This window comes from Caenorhabditis briggsae (assembly GCF_000004555.2).
Source record: "Caenorhabditis briggsae complete genome, chrX, whole genome shotgun sequence".
Classification (NCBI taxonomy): domain Eukaryota; kingdom Metazoa; phylum Nematoda; class Chromadorea; order Rhabditida; family Rhabditidae; genus Caenorhabditis; species Caenorhabditis briggsae.
Window position 1 is genome coordinate 7,002,386 of NC_013491.2, and position 22,496 is coordinate 7,024,881.

Genomic DNA, 22,496 nt, shown 5'->3' on the forward strand with positions numbered 1-22,496 from the left:
GTCGCTTCATAATGTGCAACAACGCGATGGTCGCCTCTTACACGCGTAGTGTAGTGGGTACGCTCTAGCTTAGTATTCAGAAGGTCAGAGGTTCAATCCCTGCTGGTGTTTTTACATTTTTCTTAGCTTGCTTCTTTCGGATTGAACTTTTTGAACTTGGAATTTCTGATGGGCAACCAGCGTGCCGCCGAGGCCTAGCTCCGATATATCAAAATCAGTTAAAAATGAAAATAAAGATGTTTTATTATGTTAACAAATAAATTATGAAAAAAACTACAATTAATTTTTCGAAAGAGCTCTAACAATTGAAAAAATCACAAAATTAAAACCAATCTCGTGCAGGGTTGGTCGTCGGAAGGCAAAGGAAGTAGTAGAAATGGAGACGTCTCTGAAAATCGCAGTCATAAAACATTTTCTTATTCCCATAGTAATAACGAGAAGAAATGAGATAAATAGGAACAGTGAAGAAACGGTTATCGGAGAGAAAATAATTTTTTCGCATGTCTATAAAAAACACCGGCCACTGACAAAATAATCGGCTGGTTGAACTTTAAATTTACATTTAAAAACTCTATTTTATATGGGTTTTATAATAAATAAATAAAAAAAAGCTTTTTTCATGTTTAAAATAGTTAAAAATTGAAAAAATAAAGTCGAAAAAGGGAAATAAAAAAATAAAAATGTTTGGGGGCGTGGGATTGCGTGCTTTAGGTGCGAACACCGCGACGGCAAAATACACGTTCTCTGAAATTTTCTCCGAAATTTTTTGCTGTCTGGCCCTCTTTAACCATACATGTGAATGGCCGGGCCGGGCCCGCCCTGAATACCATTTCAAAAATTTTACTTCCGGAATGTGCCAAAATATTCGAACGAATATGATTTTAAATACATAACACTGTCTGAGAAAGTCAATTCAAATAATTAAAGTTTTTACAAAAGAAATCAAATTTAATCTGGTTAAGGATGAAACTATTTCTTAATTGCGACCTCAAAACATTTTTTTTTCCGACAGAATCAGCATCTAGTGTAGAGTTTCTTTTATCTAAATAGAAGATAATCGATCTCGAAAAATTATTATTCGCTGTAAAATTTCAAAATTTTCGAAGAGCGGGATGGCCCGCTTTCAAAAAAATCTCAGACCGGCTATAGCCCGGCCCGCGGCCCGGTCATCTTTTCCACAAGAAAATAAACCCTTTAATTTTGAATGAGTTGAACTAAATGTGCAAAAAAGCCATAACTCATTTCCTGCCGAGTCTTTTGCTCCCAGACGAATCAACATACGGTCCATTGAGCAGTTCAAATCAAAACTAGTTCTTTCTCATTTTTCCAAACAAAATCTACTTAGAATTTTCCCCGTTCTAATTTTCAAACCAAACCTCTTGTTCCCCAAAATTTGATAAGCGTAATTTATCATTTCAGATCAATGCCCGATAGCCCGTTTCGAACAGGGACACCGTCGAAGATGCCATCGGCGTTCGGGGAGAAGACCTATGTAAGTTATCTGTGTGTTTTCACTTGATAATAAAATTAATACAACGATGGTGAAAGTCGAAATGTCACTTTCTCTCTATTCAATTTTCTGATTATGCGTGATATTGATAAGGCAATTCGAACATGGGAAAGCTTCTGGAATGAGAAAATATAAAATAGGTCATTTTGAGATGTTTGGCGGGGAAAATCAAATCAAAGTGAAATTGAATCACAGCTGGAGATCATCTTTCTTTGTTGCAAAACCTTCAAAACCTTCTTGATGATGCCGCCCATCGTTCCCGCCCCTGATTATTCAAGAAACTTAATTATCAAAGCGTCATATGCCAAACTATTTCTGGATCCATTCATTTCAGGACTTTTTGAAAATGCTTAGAATCTAAATGAAGTTTCTAACGAGTCTAGGTCTCTAAGTAACTTGTTAGTTTGCGGGGAGCAGCTTGTCCAAAACATCTGCATACTATTCAAAAGGCAGCCCATAAGAATTTGATCTACTTCAACTCGACAGCCGGTCTAGTCTAGTGGTCCGTCTCTTGTTTTCTGCGCACACACACCTGCAATTACGACTCACTATGAGTGTGTATGTGCGTCCTTGTACGGTCCGCTCTCCCTCTCTTTTTATCGTCCCTTCTGTCGCCTTTCACTCATCTAATCCCCCCACACACTGACCCCTCTTCTTCTGGTTCTTTTTTTTTGTCTTTTATGGACCAAGTAAATTGGATTTGGTCATTTACCCCACACTTTTTGTGTAGATCGTCTAGGTTTCCCATGCAGAACACCCATGTTTGTGTTCGCTTTTGTGTACTCCACAGATTATACACTTCTTCTTCTCTCCTTTTTTATTCCTTCGACGATTCGATCTTGAGAAAACAGTCATGCCCACACAAACAGTGATTTTTTCGCGCGATTAGGTTTTTTTCTTCTGACGCCTCCCTATTGAAATATAAGTTTCTTCTTTTTTTGCATTGTTGAATCTCATTATCTTCTCTTATCGTATCTTTCTAGAAGCAGTATTAAAGATGCCAAGAGTCATTGATAGGAATCGTAGAGCTACAGTCACCACATTTGACTTGGCACCGCTCCAGGTTTGTTTTCAGGATAAATAATTAAAAAATTATTCATTATTTTTTTTCCGTATTTTCAATATTGAAAATTTGCAGGTCAGCAAAGAAGAGCATGAGAAGGAAAGGACGAGATGGTTGGGGAAAATGGAGGAAGTGGAGAAACGGTTGATGGATGCGGAAACTTTGAACTCTTCGTTGACGATTAATAAAGCGGAATTGGTAATCAAACATTTTCAAAATATCGAAAAATCGCTGAGTTTCAGAAAAAGAAGATTGTGGAGATGGAAAAAGGACAACGCCCGATGATTGATGCAAATCGCAAACTTTCCGATCGCAACAAGACACTACAGCAGGAGATGAAAAAAGCCGAGCAGAGATTCAGTCATAGTCGGGACGATTTCCTTACCCTGGTTAGTCAGAACTTTGTAGAATTTCAAGAAAAAATCGCAAAATGTCTCCAGAGATAGAGTCACGGTCAATAAGATATACCAAAACGTACTTTTCAGTTGATTTTCGGCAATTTTGACCATTTTCAAGAGCTGTAAATTACCTCATAACTTCGAAAATTTCTAAGGGTGTCACATAGAACTAGATTAAAAACTATGAAAAATAAAAACGGATTCAGATGGTTGCATGTTTTATTTTTGAAAAAATCTTTACGAAAAAGTGATTAAGTTCTGGTAATGAATCTGGATATGGGATTGATAAGGGAATGTACGGACAGTAATACAGTAACGGTCAATAAGATACGCAAAAACGTACTTTTCAGTTGATTTTTGCCTATTTTGAATTATTTCAGAAGTCTCGGGCTTGGCTTTCAAGTTTTCGATCACCTTGAACATTTTGAAAGGTGTCACAGACAAAAATTGAACATTTTCATTTAGAAATTTTTTGAAAAATCCTAGTTTTTAGCTATTTGCCAATTTCTGAAAGGCATCCATCTTTGAATAGTTTTTTTTAACTGAAAACGTGAAAACATAGGTGTCTTTCAGTAAACGGCAAGTATCCAAGGAGCTGAATATTTTTAAAAATTCAGGGAATTCAAAGGTTTTCGTCTAGGTCTGTTTTACACCCTCCTAAATTTTTAAAGTGTTTGGAAACTGGACAGTCGAGCTTCAGACTCCTGAAAATGCCAAAAATCAACTAACAAATACTTCTTTATATATCTTATTGACCGATTCTCTACGTTTAATATATCCAGAGTAAATGTCAAGTCTTCAACATTCCAGAAAGACATTCACGAACGTCTACTGAAAGAGAATGCCTGCCTCAAGGAGAAACGTGTATCCCCCGAAAAATTGGAAGAGCTCAGTCGCTACCGTGGAAAAGTTCTGGAATATTCTAAGTGTATCACAGCCCTCCGCAGCTCTGCATATGTGAGACTTTTGTTTTTGAATTGTTTAATTATTCATCTTCTTGTCAGGAAAAAGACAAGCGATATGAAATGTTGGTCCAGAAATTCAAGCGTCTTCAGAAGTGTTTAAAGAAAAGTGAAAACGACGATGACAGAATGAGGTAAACCTCCGCCAAAACCCCAATTTTTAATCCTATTTTTGCAGTAATGGTGGATCGGATTGTTCGGCAGCCAGTACTGTCAGTCTTGATACGATTACAGAGGATTTCGAAGAGGTTTGTATTGTGTCTTCTATACTTTCCAAGGAAACATTTTGTCACACCTTTCGCATTATTCATCAATACACATATTCTTGATTTGTGGCGTCTAGATGTTTTTAGTTCAAGCAAATTAATTTTTTTTTTCGCATCTAATCTAGTTTAACATTTACAGACCCGGGGTGGATAAACTGATCTGGATTCTTTGTCAGTTGACTCAGATTCCAGGCATATCTTGTTACGGATAAAGTTACCAGTATTATTACTATTACTACGTAAAAAATTCCCCTGTTTTTAAAAACAAGAGGAAAAATAGATTTGTGGTGGACAAAAAACATATGAAAGTAGAATGTTAGAAAGGGGCCAGGAATAGTTAATTCTATTAGTTAGAGCCGCAGGGTAAATTGAAAGAAGGAAAAGGGAAAAACTAAAAAAAAAACGAAGTAAAAAATTAAGTTGTTTTGTTTTCGTTTTTTGAGTTTTTTGAAAAATGAAGATTCCCAAGAGCCTCATATTTCAAACAAAGGTTGGGTTTCATTTTTGAAACTTTGCAAGAAAAAAAAATCAGATTTTTATTTTTGCATAATTCCGTTTACAGTTTTTTTTTTTGAGAATTTTGAAAACATTGATTTATTTTTTAGTACAATTACGTAATTTACAGTAAAAAGTATCAAAGAATATTATGCTGATTTTGCGAAAAGTGCGCAAAATACTTGTTATATATCATCAAACAGAAAAAAATTGAAAATTACCCTAAAACTGTAATTTTTTTGTTGTCGAGGACGTTGTGCTTCTTGGCTGAGTTTTTTAGCGATTTTCGTTTTCAAAATTTCTCGTAGTTGTCTTATAACACTTGATGAAACAAGCAAATTTTTGCTGTAAACTCAACTTCTTGTTTTTCAAATTGTAAAACCTATGATAGAAGAGTCGCTTTCAATATTAAGCCAATTTATCTTGGTTTCTGTCAAAGATATAAAAAAGTTGTCAACTAATAAACTGTTCATTTTAATATTTCAAGAATTATTTAAATTGACGCATTTCTGATATCTCGCATGAGATTTGAGATAAAGTAGCTCAAACTTGACAGTTTGGGGGCTTCTTTATCACAGGTTTTGTAGAAAATAAAATGTGAAAAAAATAAATTATTCATTTTAAAACCAAAATGAAATTCAGTTCATTAGCACTAAAATGTGACACAGAAAATATATTAGAAAAAAAATGCATCAAATTTTTTTTGCAAGAAAAATTGCAAGTTCAAAAGTGCAATCAACGCGAAAAAAACTAAAAAAACCAGCTATAAGAAGTTTTTTTTCTGTTGCTTCTACAAACAGTTTATCTTTTTTTCCGACGTCATTATGTATGACCAACCGCACTTCTACACTTTTTGATAAATGTTAGTCTATCCTCAAACAAACGAATCGTAAATGAGACGAGGGGATATCTATAAAAAAACTGTTTGACGACCTAAACAATCATTCACTTTTACTTCTTCTTATTCTCCATTCATTATCCCCAATCCTTCTTCTTCCAGTTTCTCTTTTTACGTTTGTTGGTATAAGGAAGCGAATAATTGAAGAAAGAGACAGAGAGAAAAAAAAAGGATTGTCGTAAATCTAGAAAAGGAACAATAAAAGTGTATATAGAGAGAAAGCAATTCTCGAGGAAATATCAAAGCTTGCCGTCTCATTAGGGTGCGGTGGTTTTTGTCTTCTCAAATCATTATTTTCTCCTATTTTTCCTTTTTAGAACAACTTTATACACTTCCTAAGAATTACCCTTGAAAGCCTTTTGTTCTTCGTTCATTTCTCGATCTTTCTAATTTGATAAACTAGACGATCCTCTACTACATCCCTTGAAAATGTGAATGTCTTTTTCTCGTGTTCCATTCTTGTCTCTCCCGCATAAGGTTAGTGCCCCCGCTCGCTCTCTTTTCAATTCTTATGCAAAATTGATTAATTAAAAATGCTAACCATTTTTATTTCCGTCATGCCGCTCTCAGCATGACTCATTTTGTAACCTGTATAGTTTCGATAGCAGCACAGTAGGGTCTTTTTGGTGGTCTTATTCAAAATCGAGCATGTTTACTCGTAGAAGAGAATGCTATATTTTCGTTATTTCAGAAAAAAAAGTCAAACTTGAAATCTTAAAAAAATAATCGAAAACGCTTCAATTTGTTTGAAAGTTACGCAATACGCCAACCATCATAAGAGCTTTGTTATTGACCACTGTTTTGTACAAATTCAACCAAGCGATATGAAGCGGAACAGAGGCATTTTCGACAATTTTTTGGTTAAGATGATATATCTCATCAGAATAGAGCTTGCTTGGCTCTAAAATTTTTATGCACTACAATGAAATTCTATTATTTAATAAACTCTGATCCTTTTAGAGCAATGCGAAAAGTCTTAACTTTATTCTGGGATTTGTATAATTGATTAATTTCTTCTGAAAATATCGTCTTTCATATAAACGAGGCTCAAATCAACTGTCAATTTTTAGCTTCATTAGCTCTATTTCTGTTAAAGATATCAAAAAGGTGCTAGGTGATAAAAGACATTTGGGTGAATAACCGAGCAGTTGCCAATTTTTTAATATCGTCAACGGGAATCGAGATAATTGAGCTCAAAAATATTATATTTGTCATCTGGTTCTCTGCTAAAATATTAACTTTCAAACTTTTCCATAATACAATTTAGGGTCACAAATTTAAGAGTAACACTATTTTAGTTCAATCTGGTACCACAGTGTCCTTGAACACCCTCTTTTCCTTCTTGCGACAAACAGTAATCAATCACTTTCCTAGAATCAAATTAAGACACCAGCCTTCCAACGTTTACCCGTCGGTGATACGATACTGACAAGTTGTTTTTCTTAGCGAAACACCTAATTTTTTCTTTCTTTGTTTGAAACTTGGAAACTATATATTTATTAAAATTTTTGGTCAACCTAGAAAATAAGCAGGTCAACCTGAGATTAGAAATTTAGAAATTGAGGGGGAAATTGTGTGAATTGGACCGTAAATTCGAGAAATCGTGTTCCCTTTCCCCGCACACACCGATGTTATGTTAATGAATGATATGAATCTATTCGAATTTCGGTTTTCACTTCTTCTCGACCAATAGAGATATTAGCCACTTTTTTTTCGACGTCATCACTCGTTTTTCAATTCTTGGGCTGTGGTAGTGTTTTACGATCAGATAGACATCTACAACCTTCACCTAATCGGCCCCACTAGTCACTTCAATTTAAATCAAAAATTTTTATTTACAGGTTTTCGCCAAGGATATCGAGACCGACTATCAAGCACTGTACAGAGAGAACGCCGAGTTGCAGCGTGCATTAAATGTAAGTTTAATGATTCATTTTCAGACTTTTCTCAAATCTAGATAATGAGATTTTAAATGAAACCATAAAATTTAATTTAGGAAATTTAATTTTTCCGAAATATCGAATTAATTACTTAGAAAACTTTGAAAAATAGGTTGAAAGTGTGGCTCACTGAAATTGTTCGAATTTTCCCATTCAAAAACTCAAAATTTTGAATACAAACCTTTTTTTCAAATTTCAAAAATTGGAAATTGCGAGCTGAATTCTGATTTTTATTATTGAAACTTTTGTTTTTCTCTGGATGTCAAGAAAAAATCGGGATGTCCACATCAACCGTATAAGGCAAATGTTTCATCAGTTGACAGATTTTTAAGATTTCTTGGAGAAATTGAGATGATTGAGGTCAAAGTGCAAGTATAAGGTGTCGTTCTGATAAGACAGGTGCTCAGAATAATGTATTTTTGCAATTTTGGGTTCAAAAAATTAACGTTTATTTTCAAATTCAAAAGTTTATTTAAATCCATAAACGTTTTACTTACAAAGCTCAGCCGGTGTTAGTTCCTAGAAGAAGAATATTTTTTATTCTTACTATCACAAGTTTTCAAGCAATTCCTTCAATAGAAACCATTTTAAACCGTCTACTTCAAGATCAATTATCTGGATTCCTGTGTAAGATATAAACAATTTGTTAACTGATAAACTTTTGTTTTTAATATCACAAACGTTTCACCAGTTGACTAATTTTCAATATCTTTCACAGGAATCTAGATAATTCAGCACAAAATTGACTGTATGGGTGGGCTTCTATTGAAAGAAATCACAATTTCCAAAAACTTTATTTTTAAGAAAATTCCAAATTTGCAGGAACTCCAATTGAACACATCCGACCTTAGTGAGGAAAGTTTCCTACGCGACCAGATCAGTTTCGCCAATTCCACAATCGAACAGCAACAACTTGTCATCGACGCGACACAGGACATGGTCAGTTGATAAACCCAACGCCTTTTTCTTCTTTGTCCATTCATTCTTTTCTTCTTCTCCTAAAAAGCTCTTCTATTGCATCTGTCTGTAGTGCCTTGAGCATTGAGCAGCTGCCCCGCCAGCAAAATGACGTGACTACCGAAAAAAGGGTGGAGCGGCGACGCGCGGCAGTGGAAAAAGTGCGTTCCGCGTGGACTTTCGTGTGTATGTGTAAATACAATATACCAGCTGGCAATTACGTACAGCCAACGCCACTACCAATCCCTCTCTTTATTCCAATTGATATACTGATTTGCTTGCGTTTCGTGTGTATTTTTTGCCCTTTTTGCATGAGAACTAACCAAATTTCAGATGTCCCAAACTGCCCAACTCAAATCGACCATCGCTGGTCAACAGGAACACATTCGTTGTATGGAAACTACAATTGATGACTTGAAACAACAAATTGCGTCGCAAACCGAGAGAAATGATGTGCTCGAGTTCCAAGTGCTTGAGATGGAGGAGAATCAGAAACATCAGGTTTGATAGACATAACCATAATAGAGTTTTTTTGGTTAAAATGCTGTGATTTTGATTTTTCGTTAATTTGAATTATCTGATTTTGATCTGACTCGGTTCAGTTGGGATAATAGAGTTTGAATTAGTTTTCTTGTAAAATTAAAAATTAATTATTGGAAGCCGCAGTATACCGCTAAACCTGCGATAGAAAAATTTTAAATGTCCACATTTACCAGTTACTATTTACCAGCACTGATAGAATGTCTTAAAACCGTCAACTTTGAGCCTATTTATCTTATTCCCTGTGAGGGATATCAAAAAGTGAACAACTTACAAAATTTTAATGATAGCATTAAAAATTTTTTTCTGTTGATAATTCTTTGCTATCTCTTACGAGTGCCAGGATAATCTGGCTCAAAGTTCACGGTATATGTTTTTGAAACTTGTACAGGAACTGAAACATCCTTTGATTGACTGTAAAAAACTTCTTCTATAATATTACAGGTTAATTAGTTAATTTTAATTAATAATATTTAATTTTTAGTTAATTTTTGGTACAACTTCTATGTTTTTAATACCTAAAACTGTATATTCCAGGAAACGCTTGCCGAGAAAAATACAAAATTCGAGTCTGAAAAATCCCAATTGCTCAAAGAACTAATCGAAGTCAAAAAGGCTCATGCTGCTCAACTTGAAAATATTGCCTCTATCAGAAAGGAACTTGAAGAGCACAAGTCTGCTGCTCCAGCCGCCAATGCTTCAGTATCCGAGTCAGAGAAAGTGAAGACCATTCAAGAGAAACTAGAAAAAGCTGAATCTGCCAATGTTACAGTAAGAAATTGTTCAATTACGCAGAGAGTTAATCCAATTTTCAGATTAATGAGGAACTAAGGTCGGCGTCGAAGGAACTTGGAAAGATTCGATTCCAAATGCAAGGGAAAGAAAGCGACTTAACTAGAGAGAGAAAAATGACAGAGGCTCTCAGCGCGTATGTTTCTGAAATTTAGAAGTTAAATTGAATAATGTTTCTTTTTTCAGACAACTGCAATCAGTAGTGTCCTCATCTCAAGAAGAGGCATTGAAAAAAGAAGAGGAACTAAAAAAGTTGAAGGCTACAGTTGAGCAACAACAAGCAGATATCGAGAAGATGAATAATGACAAGAAGGAAGCTGACCAGAAATACAAAACCCTTGAAAAAGAATTCGCCGCATTCAGAGACGAGCAACGGCCAGAGATCAGAACAGAGTTGGAGAGAAGATATGAGGAAGCCAAATACAGATTGAAGAATGCTCTAGAAAAGATTCATGACTATGAACTGTTGTACGAGGCCGCCAAAAAAGCAGAGAATGACGGAAAGATTTCACAACATCTGGAAGAGGAGCTGATTGAGGTAACTTCTATCATAAATTTTGATATAAAATATCGTAATTTTTTTCAGGTAAAAGAATTCAATGCACATCTTGAACGGCAATTCCAAGCACAATCCGATATTATCGAAGCGCTTAAGAAGAAGCTATTGCAACACAGATCGTTCTGTGACAAAATTAACAAGCTGTCAGAACTAGAGGATGCTAACAGAATTCAGGAAGAATTGATTATGTTCTCCAGAGAAAATAATTGTGATGAAGGAAAATTGGCAGCGAATATTGCACTTATCATTAAGGTGAGCTCATTCCTCTCAAAGAAGCCCACCCAATACGGGCGCATGGAGCTTGATTATCTTCGTTCTTTCGAAAAATATCAAAAATTTGTCAGCTAATATAATTTTTTTTTATAAATATCACTAACATTTTATAGCTTGACTGTTTTTTGTTGTATTTCGAAGGAATCTATACAATTGTGTGCAAAGTGCACGGATCGGTGTGGGCTATGGTGTAAATATGGTGTCTGATTTTTTGAAACTTCAGAACTTCAAAAATGAAGAACTCAAAAATCTGTGAATTCGTGAATTTCTGGTTTGAATCATCAACAATTTTCAATTTCAAAATTTAGAGTTCCAGGAAAAATGGGATTTTCAAGATTTAAAAATTGAAATTTTTAGATTTTTTTTTTGGATTTTTGGGATTGAAAGTTTGAAAGATTCTAAAATAATGATTTTATTTGTTAAAAATACTAAAATTCTGGAATCATAATATTTTAAGATTCTGCCAAGATGTGGAGAACTCTGTCTAAATTACAGAGTCTGCAATGATTTCAGAATTTTAAAATTCCAGCTTTCAAATTCACAAAATCTCAAACATTTCAATATTGTTTCCTTTCAAAAAAAATGCAGACTCCAAAGACAAACCAAATTGTTATATTTTTGATTTGAAAATTTTGTGAATCAATGACTTTGACCTTTTGAGGCTTGAATTTATACTTGGTACTAATGACAAACTTTCAGGACATCCGAAAAAACACATTCTACTCGCCATTGGAAATCTCCACTGCACATCATAAGGTAAACATGACCCCCATCGCCAGATGGTCTTTTAATTCATTTTTTGTTTTCTTTAGATTCGCCCATACAGCTCCGTTGACTCATCGGCCGAGTGGCAATCGAACAGCAGTGAAGGAATCGTCTCGCCAGACGAGCATGACGAGTAGAACATCATTTCAGATGTTTGCAATCGATTTTGTGCAATTTTATTATAATTTATGACAATGCCTTTCCCTCCGTCACAACCTCCCAAACCCATCTTTTCATTAAATTCCAACTTATTGCCTTTTGTTTTTTCTAATGGTGTCCGTTTTACGATTCTGATTTCTGATATTGTCACGAAATTCCAATTTTTCTCATCCCGAGATATATATTTTTTCTAAATTTACTTTGATTATTCTCACACATCGGGAGCATTAATTGGAAAAATAATGCAGCACACTCACTTATCCCGGAAAAACTATTTTATGATGTTATTTTAAACACTGTATTTGTATAATTTGCGTGCGAAATAAAAATGAAGATGATTATTTGAAAAAAAACGGGATGCGGGAATTTTATTAGTGTTGCAAAAACAAGATTTTGTTTATAAAAACGTTTTAATAAGATGGGATGATTCATAAATAATGGAAAAACGGGGTTTAAATTTTTCAGATTCTGTACATTTTTTGATTTTCGAATTCTTACAGTTTTCACGTTTTGATGAAATTGCAAAAATTCGGAAAATTGGAAGCTTTGGAATTCTTTCATGTCAACAATTTTTAAATGTCGAAAAGTGAACAATTTTTGAAATTTTCACAATTTTTCAATTTTGGAAATTTTGAAAAGTCCCAATTTTTCAAAAATTGAAAATTCGCATTTTTAGAGCATTTAGAAAATTCCATTTGTAATTTTTTAAAATTAGAAAAGTAAAAAATTTTTTAAAACTTTGAAAATTCAAAAGTTTTTGAAAATTTGTGAATGTTCAGACAAATATTTCCGAAGGGAATAACGAAAAACGTTCATCCAGAAATTCTAGAATTTTAATTTTTGCATAAACCGCTGAACATTTTTTCGAGTTTCTGAAAACCCGAAAAATTATAAACTTTCACTTTTTTTTTTGAATCCCAAATAAAATCAAAATGTCAATTTTATGAATCTCTCTCTCTCTATACAACTTCCCAGGTTTAATGCTCCGTGTGTGGGGGAAAAAGTTTCGGAACTTTTCCAAACCTTTTCAACAAAAAATCCAACAAGCATTTCACAGAAGCCATCAATAATCAAAACGCTACAAAAAAGGCATCATCCTTTTCGGAACATGTATAATTGTCAGCTACTCAGTTATTCACTACTATTAGTATAATTAGCGTTCATCCGTGCCTACGTGCATCCTCCCAGATGTTCCTCTTCTATCTTTTCTTCTTTCTCTATCTCTCTCTCTCTCTCTCCCTCTCCCTCTTCTCCCAATACTCTTGACCCAGATTCTATTACACTAATTTTCGTATTGATTGACGTTTTCTGATACTTCTAGTATCTCTACACAGTTGCCAACTTTTATCAGTTCGCTAGTCTTCCTAGCTTTTCTCAACTGTTTCAAAATAAAACAACTAAAAACCGAAAGTGTCCAAAGAAGTCCATATTTTTCCTGGCATATGTGTCCTTCACGAAACAGTTGGCCGAATGTCTGCATCTCTCTCCTCTGCCTTATGTCTCAATCTCTAATCCTCAGAATTCCTATATCTCCCACTTCCTTCTGCTTCTTCTTCTTCTTCTGTCTTCATTCATATGCTTCTTATTCTTTTTCGTCTTCAGTTTCTAAATTAGTACTTGAACAGTGGTCGTCATTTTCATCTGGTTTTGAGAGGAAAGAGGAAGAAGCGTCATACGTCTGCTTATTTTCTTCATTGGTTTTCTCGTTTTCATTGACTTCCCCCCCATATATCTCTATAACCGTTCTCTGAGTGTCTTCTGTTATCGGTTTTGTTTTGGCGAACTGGTTTTGGATGGGTGTCGATGCAATCGTATATCTGATTGGATTGATATCAAAATACTGATCAAGATTGTGTGGTTTGCAAAGGAAGATTCCAGATATTCAAGATATTTTCAGCTAGTTTTTTCAGATGTTTGGCGCCTTTTTTATTGATTTGTTTCGTTTACTTCTACTAAGAATGAAACCATAATTCTATCGATACCAAGAAACAAGTTTGGGAACCCCCGCGCATAAATATATTTTATTATTCCTCTCCTTCTCCGCCATTTTTCATTTCTCCATGTGTTCCTTTATTTATTCAGCTTCTCCCCTTTTTCTAACAATACCAAAAGTATCCCATCAATCTAGGCGATTTGGAAGAAGCGACCTAATGCGATTAGAGACGACTACCTTTTCTGGGGCTTCTGAATCGATTGAATCGCTACGACTTCTTTTTTGTCTCGCGACACTTTCTTCTAGAAGAAGGCGACAAAAAACCTTCAAACGGCAAAAAACACGGCAAGAAACTGGTTTAGTTCTTCTCCAACACCTCCTTCATTTCTCTATTCTCTTCTCTTTTTCCTTTTTTCGTTTTTCTGTAATCAACAAAAATCAAATCGCCATCTCTACAACACCGTTTCTTTTTTTCCGTTTCCTTTTCTCCGTTTCGCTTTTTGGTGTAAAACTTCCGGGTAGTTGGTAACCAAAAATGTTTTCTTCATTTTCATTGTTTCAGAGTTAGGCCGAGAACCATGTTCTGGTTCATACTACTCTCATCATGTATTGCCATACATGCACAGGAGGGATTATTGCTCGGTGAGTGAAAGAGAATTTAATAATGGACAAGTTGGAAGTTCATGAAAAGGGCAAAAACGACAATTGTATTATATATTTTCACTTGAACGTTTTTTAGGGCGCTTTATCTTTTCTTTGAGACCATATACCGTAAAACCTGTATTAGAAGTGTACCTGTAGTAGACGGGCCCCTAATAGAAGGGATCTTTAAGGGGGGCTCCGAAAAATGGAGGGACCCTTGCAAATATATATTGTTTGAGGCTGAAATTTTTTTTTCACTTTCAGTGAAAAACATTCCGGACAGTCCACAATTTTACTGAAATCTGTTGAAATGTTTTTTTTCGCTAAAAAACTGCTCAATTTTGGTTTAATTGATAGATTTTTCATGAAATTCAGACGAGAATTCACCGAACTATTGGAAAAATAGAAGAAAAACTAGCCGGAAAAATAGAAAGGTCGGCCCTTCTAATTCAGGTTTCGCGGTGATTATAATCAGTAGAACATACAAAATACAAATTTCAATGCTCGGTTTCAAACCTGTACAAATGAATTCATAAATTGGGGGTAACACATAAACATAGAAGTAATGTTACTTCAATCTCAAACAAAAATTTTTTTTCGTTTTCAGACCTCCACCCGGCTGCTGGTCCTCAATTTTTCGAGGAATCCCTTCTGGGTGGGACCAACGGTAACAAACTGAAGTCAGAGTTTGATGACGTGGCCGTGGACTCGTTGATGGATCCAGAGGGCAAGCCGATTCACGAACCGCTTAGAGCACACGCTATGGTGTATGTGTTGTTTCCTTTGGGGATTTGATTTCTTGTTGTTTTTTCTCACACTGAACTTTGCAGACTCGAGGAGGAGTTGAGAAAGGAGGCAGCCGAAATCCAGAAGATTATGTGGCAGAGCGAGGAGGAAAACAAGCAGGGAGATGTTACCGCTGCCACGTGGCTCTGGACTCTGTTTGGTTGCTCGTTGGTAGTTAGCAGTGGAATCGTTCCAGCTTTCTTGCTTCCAGCCAACATTCACGATTTCCTCCAATCGAGAGGTTAGTCAAACTTTTAAAAATAATTTCAAATTTTCAATTTCTAGAGGGTCAACGCCGCCTCAACCTGGTCCTTGCTTTTGGTGTTGGAACTCTTCTCTCCGACGTCTTCTTGCATTTGCTACCAGAAGCCTATGACAACCATACGGACCAAATCTCTATTGGATTATGGACACTTGCAGGATTCCTCTCGTTCTATTTTATTGAAAAGATTGGAGCATCCACTGAAGAGGGACAGCATCAGGCAAGTGAAATGTATAGGTTTTTGAAATTGAAATTGTAAACACTTGGGAGGGCGGAGAAACAAATTGTTGGAATAAAAATTAACTTTTGAAATTTTAGCTCTGCGCCTACATGAACCTGTGTGCCAATGTGGTGGACAATTTCGCTCATGGACTCGCTGTTGGAAGCAGTTTCCTAGTTTCCACGAAGGTTAGTGAACACTTTTGGGAGTTAATTTCAATTCTGACAAAAATCAGACTTTCAATAAAAAAGTGGTGCAATGAAAAAATATTCTGTAAATTCCGAAATATCGAAATTTACCAAATCCGAATATTGTAATATTCCGAAATTGTCAAAATCGGAATATTGCTAAATTTTAAAATTTTGAATGTTGAAAATTCTGAATTTAAAAAATCCTGAAATTCCAAAATTTTCAAAATCAAAGTGTTCCAATTTTTCGAAATATTTCCTACCGGATTAATTTGAAACTCTGAAAATTTCAAAATCTTAATATTCCGAATTTCACAAATTTTGAGTTTTTGGGAATTTCGAATATCTGATTATTTTGAAATTTTGAAATTCCAATCTTTGCAGAATCGGAACATTCTGAAGTGTCGAAACTCGCTATTTTCAATATCCCGAATTCCAAAAAAGCTTTTCCAAGAATCCTATATAAAAAGTTTCAAGATCAACTCGAAATATTTGCAGTTCGGATTCCTTACCACTATCACCATTCTCCTCCACGAGATTCCACACGAAATCAGTGATTTCGCTATCCTCCTCCGCGCCGATTTCGACCGAGTTGCTGCTATTAAGGCCCAGGTACGTCTACTAGTTCAAAAGCTCACCCACCAACCACCAATTTTTTTCAGTTCGTAACTGCTTCCGCTGGAGTGTTGGGCTCATGTGTAGCACTTTCTCTTCACACCTCCAACGTGCCCGTCATTGAGACTCTCCTTCCGTTCACTGCTGGCGGTTTTCTGAATATTGCGCTGGTTCAGATTTTGCCAGAACTTCACGAAGAGAGATCTCCTATGTGAGTCTAACTTATAAAATTAAATGTTTTTTTTTTACTTTTATTTCAGTCAAAGTTTCAAGCAGTGGGCCATGATCGTGACTGGAGTCTTGTCAATGATGTGTCTCAACAATTTAAGCTTCTAAAAAATTCTGTTCTATATTTTTCTTTGTATTTTTTAAAAATCTCTTCGTGCCTTCCAAAAATGGTTAGTGAATATATCAGTGCCTTTTTCCATATAAAATACCGCTCGTCGTGCTTGCCAATAGTAATGTAAATCTGTTCCCTTTTTTTTTGTTCTGCCTTTTTGTAAACCTACCGGTCCTCTTTACCGGTCGACCAACCGATTTTGTTTTTTTTTGTTCAACAATTTTTTTTTTCTTTTTCATAATGAAAAACCTCTGCATCATCGAAACATTTTCCATTTTTAATTTTATTTCATGTCAAATTAGAATTCCCAATGTTCAAAGTCGAATATAAAAAAGGTGGAATCGCAAATCTCTTCGAGTTGCCTGTGGAGATGCTGACAGCTCTTGACGGGTGCCTAGAAACCACTTCACTACTGAAACATCGGCCCCCACGGACCACGCGCATTTTGAAAATTTCTTTGCATTAGTTATTTCGGTCCCCTTCCCGCTCCACCAACACTTTCTCTCTGTTTTTGTGTGTGTCAACAACATATGGTTGATGCTCCGAAAGCAGAGCTCATTGTTTTTGAATTTACAAATAGTATATCCATGTTCCTTTATATGGGGGAAACCAAAATGCTCTGTGTGAAGAGCCCGACCGAGAGCATTTTGCGGGCATTTTGTGGTAAACAAGTGGGAAATGAAACGTATAAGAGGACGAGAAAAGAAAGGTCTGAATATGTCGACCTCCGTTACTAATCTTTCATTGTGCTCCGTCTTGTGTCCCGCCAGCTGCACAATTCACCTCGAAATGGTTGTGTACTAAGGACCACAGAAGATTTTATTGCTGAAATACTGGGTTGAAATTTATGGTTTACGACTGGTGCTGGGTCAGATTTTATTCTCTCTTTGCACTTTCATTTTATGTCAGTTGAACTATAGGTTTTCTCGAATTTAAAAATGTTTGTTTTTCTTAACAGATTACGTATTTCGGGCCGCCCCCTTTTCTGGGATAGAAAACCTCTCACCATTTTTTTTCTTACTCATTTCTATTTGAATTGAACCTTCTAGAGATTCTCTTAATTCTCAAAACACTTCACTTCTCAACAATTTATTTATCTTAAAGTTCACTGTTGCAGGATTTACTATTTTTTATATGTTTCTGTCCTAGACTAGCTTTGTATGTGTTGCTGAACTACTATTGTTAACTTTCCGGTAGTTGAGTATGACACCGAAAAAAACGAGAACTAATAGTGAGAAAATACTAGAAAAAGTGCCATTGTTTTCATATGTTATCGCTGCTGTCTTTCAAATTTCCTAGACATTCATTTTCAATTGATACTGGAAATTTAAGTTCCACTACCTAAAAATGATAGTGAAACGTTTTTTTGTTCATTTTCCAATATGTTTTCATTATTTCAAATATTTTTATAGGTAGTAGTCTTGTTTTTCAAGCTTTATCTGGAATATATATTCTTAGATATAAAATAGAATAACTAAATTAGTAGAAATTACGAGTACAGCGCCGGAAAACGGCTAAAATATTTTTTAGTGACACTTCCAAGACCTGAGAAAATATTTTAGAAGTTATATTTTTCTGAAAGTTTCAAATCTTATTGAGCCTAAAAATATATTAGCTTTTTTAATAATTTTATTTGAATAGTCATGTCAAATATTGAAATAACTACTTTTTTGGAATTTACAATTTTTAACCGAATTCCATTCTGGTGAGATATGACGTTTGCATTTAAAAATGTGCTAAAAATGAGAAAGCTAGAACTAAACTTAAAGTTTGGCCACTTCTCAACTGCTTATCTCGTTTGCTTAAATTCGTTGTCAATCACAAAATTAAAGCTGACCATTTGTTCAGTATACGCAGAAAATTTCCGACAAATCGAAAAATTCTGTAATACTTTTTAGTACACAAAAGTTACCGTGTTTGCTCTGATTGAAGCCCACCCTGTCCGTGCACTTTGAGCTTATTTACCTGAATTCCTGTATAAGACATCAAAAAATTGTCTACAGAAATGATTTTCAATAATACCACCTATACTTTATATATTGACAAATTTATCTTTTAAAGAAACTGATTTAATTAAACCTAAGGTTTATGTATAGTTGGCTTGAATTAAAGCAAACACAGCTTATATTTTCCACTGAAAAAAGTATTTCAAAATTTTACCATTCTTGCGAAAATCGTAGTCGTAAACCAAACCTTTTCTCCTTATTTCTTTCCTTCCAATCAGGTATTTATGACCCTTGACCGAACTCTTCTCGATGGTGGTCATGTTGTAAATCTGCTTCCTCATCTATTTCTCCTTCCTCTTTTCCCACACATATCCCCGTTTTTTGATTCCTTTTTTGTCACCCGCTCCTCTCAAAAAGTATTAACCTAATTTGAATTCTTCTCATTCTTGCCCCTGTCCACACTCAAAGGACGGCGTTTACGTTTACGAGCCTAGAGGTGTGTGTGCCTGTGAATGGAAAGGCTAAGGAGGTGAAGATGATGAGTATGATTGGGTTGCGCAATTCGGGTCAGGACCAGCACAGATTGTTATCATTTGGGCAAAGTGAAGTGTGCTAGTCGAACTGTTACCCATGCCATGGCTATTTTTGTCAACTAAACAAATGTCCCGGTCCTAAAAGTTTCCAGTACTCGGCCAGTTTCTCGAAAGAAAATTTACGAAAAAATGGAATATTGTCTTTCAACTTGATTTGCAGGTTTAATAACCATGAGATTCACATGAACTCGATGATAAACAGTTTAATTGACTTTTTTCCCAAAAAATGATTCCATTTTTTCCCAGGAAGCTATTTTCAGTATCAGGTTGCAGTTTTGTAAAGACTTGAGTTTCTTTTTTCATTTCTCAATTTTCTTGGTTTTCAGTTAAGGGTGTTAACTGAAAACTTACCAACCCATTCTTTTTAGTGTCTTCCGGAAAAGGGTATTACTCAATTTTGTCCTAACAGAAAAAAAAACAAAGATTTGAATATAAAAACCCAACATTTTCAATTTCCGGAATCCGCCTCTCCAATTTCCGAACGACCTTCCTTATTCCGCAACCTTTTTCCTATTACATATATTTTCACCCAAACCTTGCAAAGACTTTTATTTCCAACTCGACGACACCGATTTATGTTTGGAAAGCGGAGAAAAAAAATACAAAAGTTATGACGCATTTTCCAGGCTTTTCCTGTTTTTTCGTTGCCATTTTTGGAAAAAACCTCCAGTTTGCAAGTCATCTTTATGTATCTATTGTAATTGCAAAATCAGCCACGGTCCGGGTTAAAATTCTGAATATTCAAGAAGATTTCAATTTTTTTGGGAAAATTTTTTCAAACAACACTCCTTTTTTATAACTCTTATTATTTTTTGAATATTTTTTGACTCCAAATTTTTTTAAAAAAAATACAAAAAAAGAAACCCGGGCCGAGAAAATTCTGAAAAAAAAGCCAGATACGGCTCGGACGGGTCGTTGCAAGTATGGTATCCATCGCTATTTCAAAAATCCGTTCCATAAATGATAGTTCTTTTTCCTTTTTTTTTCGGTGACTGCTTTCACATCCCGACCGCCATGTAAGCTGTCGACTGACTGACCCCGTGCGTGTCTTCCGATTACACGTGGTATCTGGTTTGCATCGTAGGCCGAAAGAAGAGGCTGAAGAATGGACATGGAAGACAGACACCCGATTTTCACTTTCGGACACTACTCTCGCACCATGACATCTCCCCCGCACGCACTCGTGTAAACATTTTCACATATGTTTTTTTTTCTCTCGCTTAATTCATTAGAGCCACATTGTGAGCAGAATTATATAGTATTTTGGAGGAAAATTTCAATTTCTCATTGTCAATGCCAAGATGTTGGCCTCTAAACAGTTGAATAATGGACAAAACCAATTGGAAACATTTTAAAAAAATGATTCTAATCTACAGTAATATCCTTTTTTCTCATTTTCTCGACCTTTTTTTATGAGGTTTCCCGTTCCCCTGATTTTTCATAATTCAATTGGAATTTCTAAAAATCCTAAAAATTCGATTCCAAAGTTTGGCTTCTTAATCCGTTTTCCAACCAATTTTTTCGGCTGTGAAAAAAAGGCCAAAAAAATTTCGAAAATCCTCCGCACACTTTTTTAGGTCTTGTTTCATAAAGACTAAGCGGTTAGAAACGGATTTGGATTCGAAGTACGCGATTGTAAAATTCGGTATGGGTTAAACTCCCCCATTCTCTTCCTTTGCCCCGAACAGTCACTCCACTTGAAAATAGAAAATTAGGTTACGTAGTTATCCTTGAAAGTTTATTTCGCTTTTTGAGGAAATTATGTTTAGCAATTTAGGTTTAGAAATTTCAGTCATTTGGCAAAAACTGCTATTTCAACACTTACGAAATAGTGTGTTCCGTCATTTCACTAGTTTTGAAATTTTTAAAAAACACATTAGGGGGGACCCTTATGTGATTTTTTTTCGATCAAAATTTTTTTTCGAGTATTTTCGATCTTTTTTGATTAGACAGACAAACAAACGAAAAAAAAAGGAAAAAATTATATTGAGAGCTCAAAATTTGGCTCAAAAATACAGAATTTGTGACACCGGTCCTTGAAAATTTCCTCAGGCCCGGCCCGGAATTTTACAAGTATGTTTTTTTTAGTTAAAAAAAAAAACTTTCTCTACGCCTCCTTATATGTGTAAAAATGTCAAAAACAAAAAAAAACATTAATTTTAAACAATTATGAAAAAGTGCAATGAATCGGGTAAACTCTCAACTTTCAACCTTGTTTATTTTTCTAAATGATCTTCTCTCACCTCTTCATCGAATATTTTTTTCACTCATGAAACAGAGGAAGCAAACTTCCGTGCCAACGCCCCGACATGTTTACCAACACACACACGATGGTCGTAAGTGACAGTCATTGTACTTTTTTTCAACTTTCGAAATTGACTGATAGTTCTTAGTCGCGTGCAGTTGATGGATTGGTTAGTATGGGATGGATGGGGGAGCAAAGAATCGCAGCTAATTACATAAAGATGTACATAGTAGTTTTTGCAATATTTTTTGTCAAAGAATGTGGGGGAAAAATCATTTCTCTCGGTTTTCAATAATGTTGAAAATGTGTATTTTCGGAAATTTTTGGGAATTTGTAATTTTTTATTCTATCAAGTAATCTTTTTTCAAGTAAAAACTATTTTTAAAAAATAATTTTCGAAAATTAAAAAAATATTTCCGCAAAAAAATTAAATTTGAAATCGGGCATTTTCGAATATCGCCTAGCTGAAAACCGTGTTTAAAATGTTCGTGGAAACACAAAAATTTGAATTTTTAAAATTCAAATTGTTGTAAATATTGAGAAACCAAGCTTCTCCCATGAACCACTTAAAATTGGTTAGAAAATACCACTAGGATTTTTTCAAAGGTTTCATTCCAGCAAATAATTTATTTTGAAAATCTTGAAAATTGGCTCGATCCCAATTTCCGTTTTCCAGCTCAAAATCTACGGTAAAACCTGTAATGCCTAACTTGTAACTTGGAGCCGATTTCCCTCGGTTCCTGTCAAATATACAAAAAACTTGACAACTGATAAATTGTTTATCATAATGACAGAAATGTTTTGTCAGTTGGCACATTTTTGATATTTTGCATAGGAAGTGAGATAATTGAGCTCAAACTCGACAATGTAGGGGGCCCTCCTATTATATGGATTTTTCTCTTCTCCCATTTTTTTTGCTCCGAATTATCTCTTTCGCATGACCACATGTAATTTTTCATGTTCTCTAAAAATTCACAATCTCGACCAAATCATTTCGAACGTTGTTTTTCCCATAAACAAGAAAATGATGCGGCGTTTTCCCTCTCTCTTTTAGGCTTCATAGTCCAAAAAAGAAAGCGAAAAGATGTTAAGATATAAAGAAATGAGGCAAAATACAGGCAGGCGGTTGTACTTTATCTACGCGGATCT

General features: G+C 35.0%; 2 protein-coding genes across 2 annotated transcripts; both read left to right on the forward strand.

Annotated features, from left to right (window-relative positions):
* Positions 1-1,423: 1,423 nt before the first annotated feature.
* CBG17195 lies at positions 1,424-11,555 on the forward strand (the record flags this gene model as incomplete). Its single annotated transcript, XM_045239333.1, has 16 exons — positions 1,424-1,492; positions 2,508-2,573; positions 2,649-2,771; positions 2,816-2,962; positions 3,782-3,928; positions 3,976-4,067; positions 4,112-4,181; positions 7,434-7,508; positions 8,355-8,471; positions 8,823-8,990; positions 9,567-9,800; positions 9,845-9,957; positions 10,008-10,359; positions 10,408-10,632; positions 11,353-11,409; positions 11,466-11,555. The coding sequence occupies 16 exons, from the start codon at positions 1,424-1,426 to the stop codon at positions 11,553-11,555; spliced, it is 2,145 nt and encodes a 714-aa protein (XP_045096134.1).
* Positions 11,556-14,088: 2,533 nt separating this feature from the next.
* On the forward strand, positions 14,089-16,559 carry CBG17194 (the record flags this gene model as incomplete). The annotated part of the gene is made up of 8 exons (XM_045239334.1): positions 14,089-14,152; positions 14,760-14,919; positions 14,983-15,179; positions 15,224-15,420; positions 15,519-15,608; positions 16,107-16,220; positions 16,271-16,434; positions 16,484-16,559. The coding sequence occupies 8 exons, from the start codon at positions 14,089-14,091 to the stop codon at positions 16,557-16,559; spliced, it is 1,062 nt and encodes a 353-aa protein (XP_045096135.1).
* Positions 16,560-22,496: the final 5,937 nt, after the last annotated feature.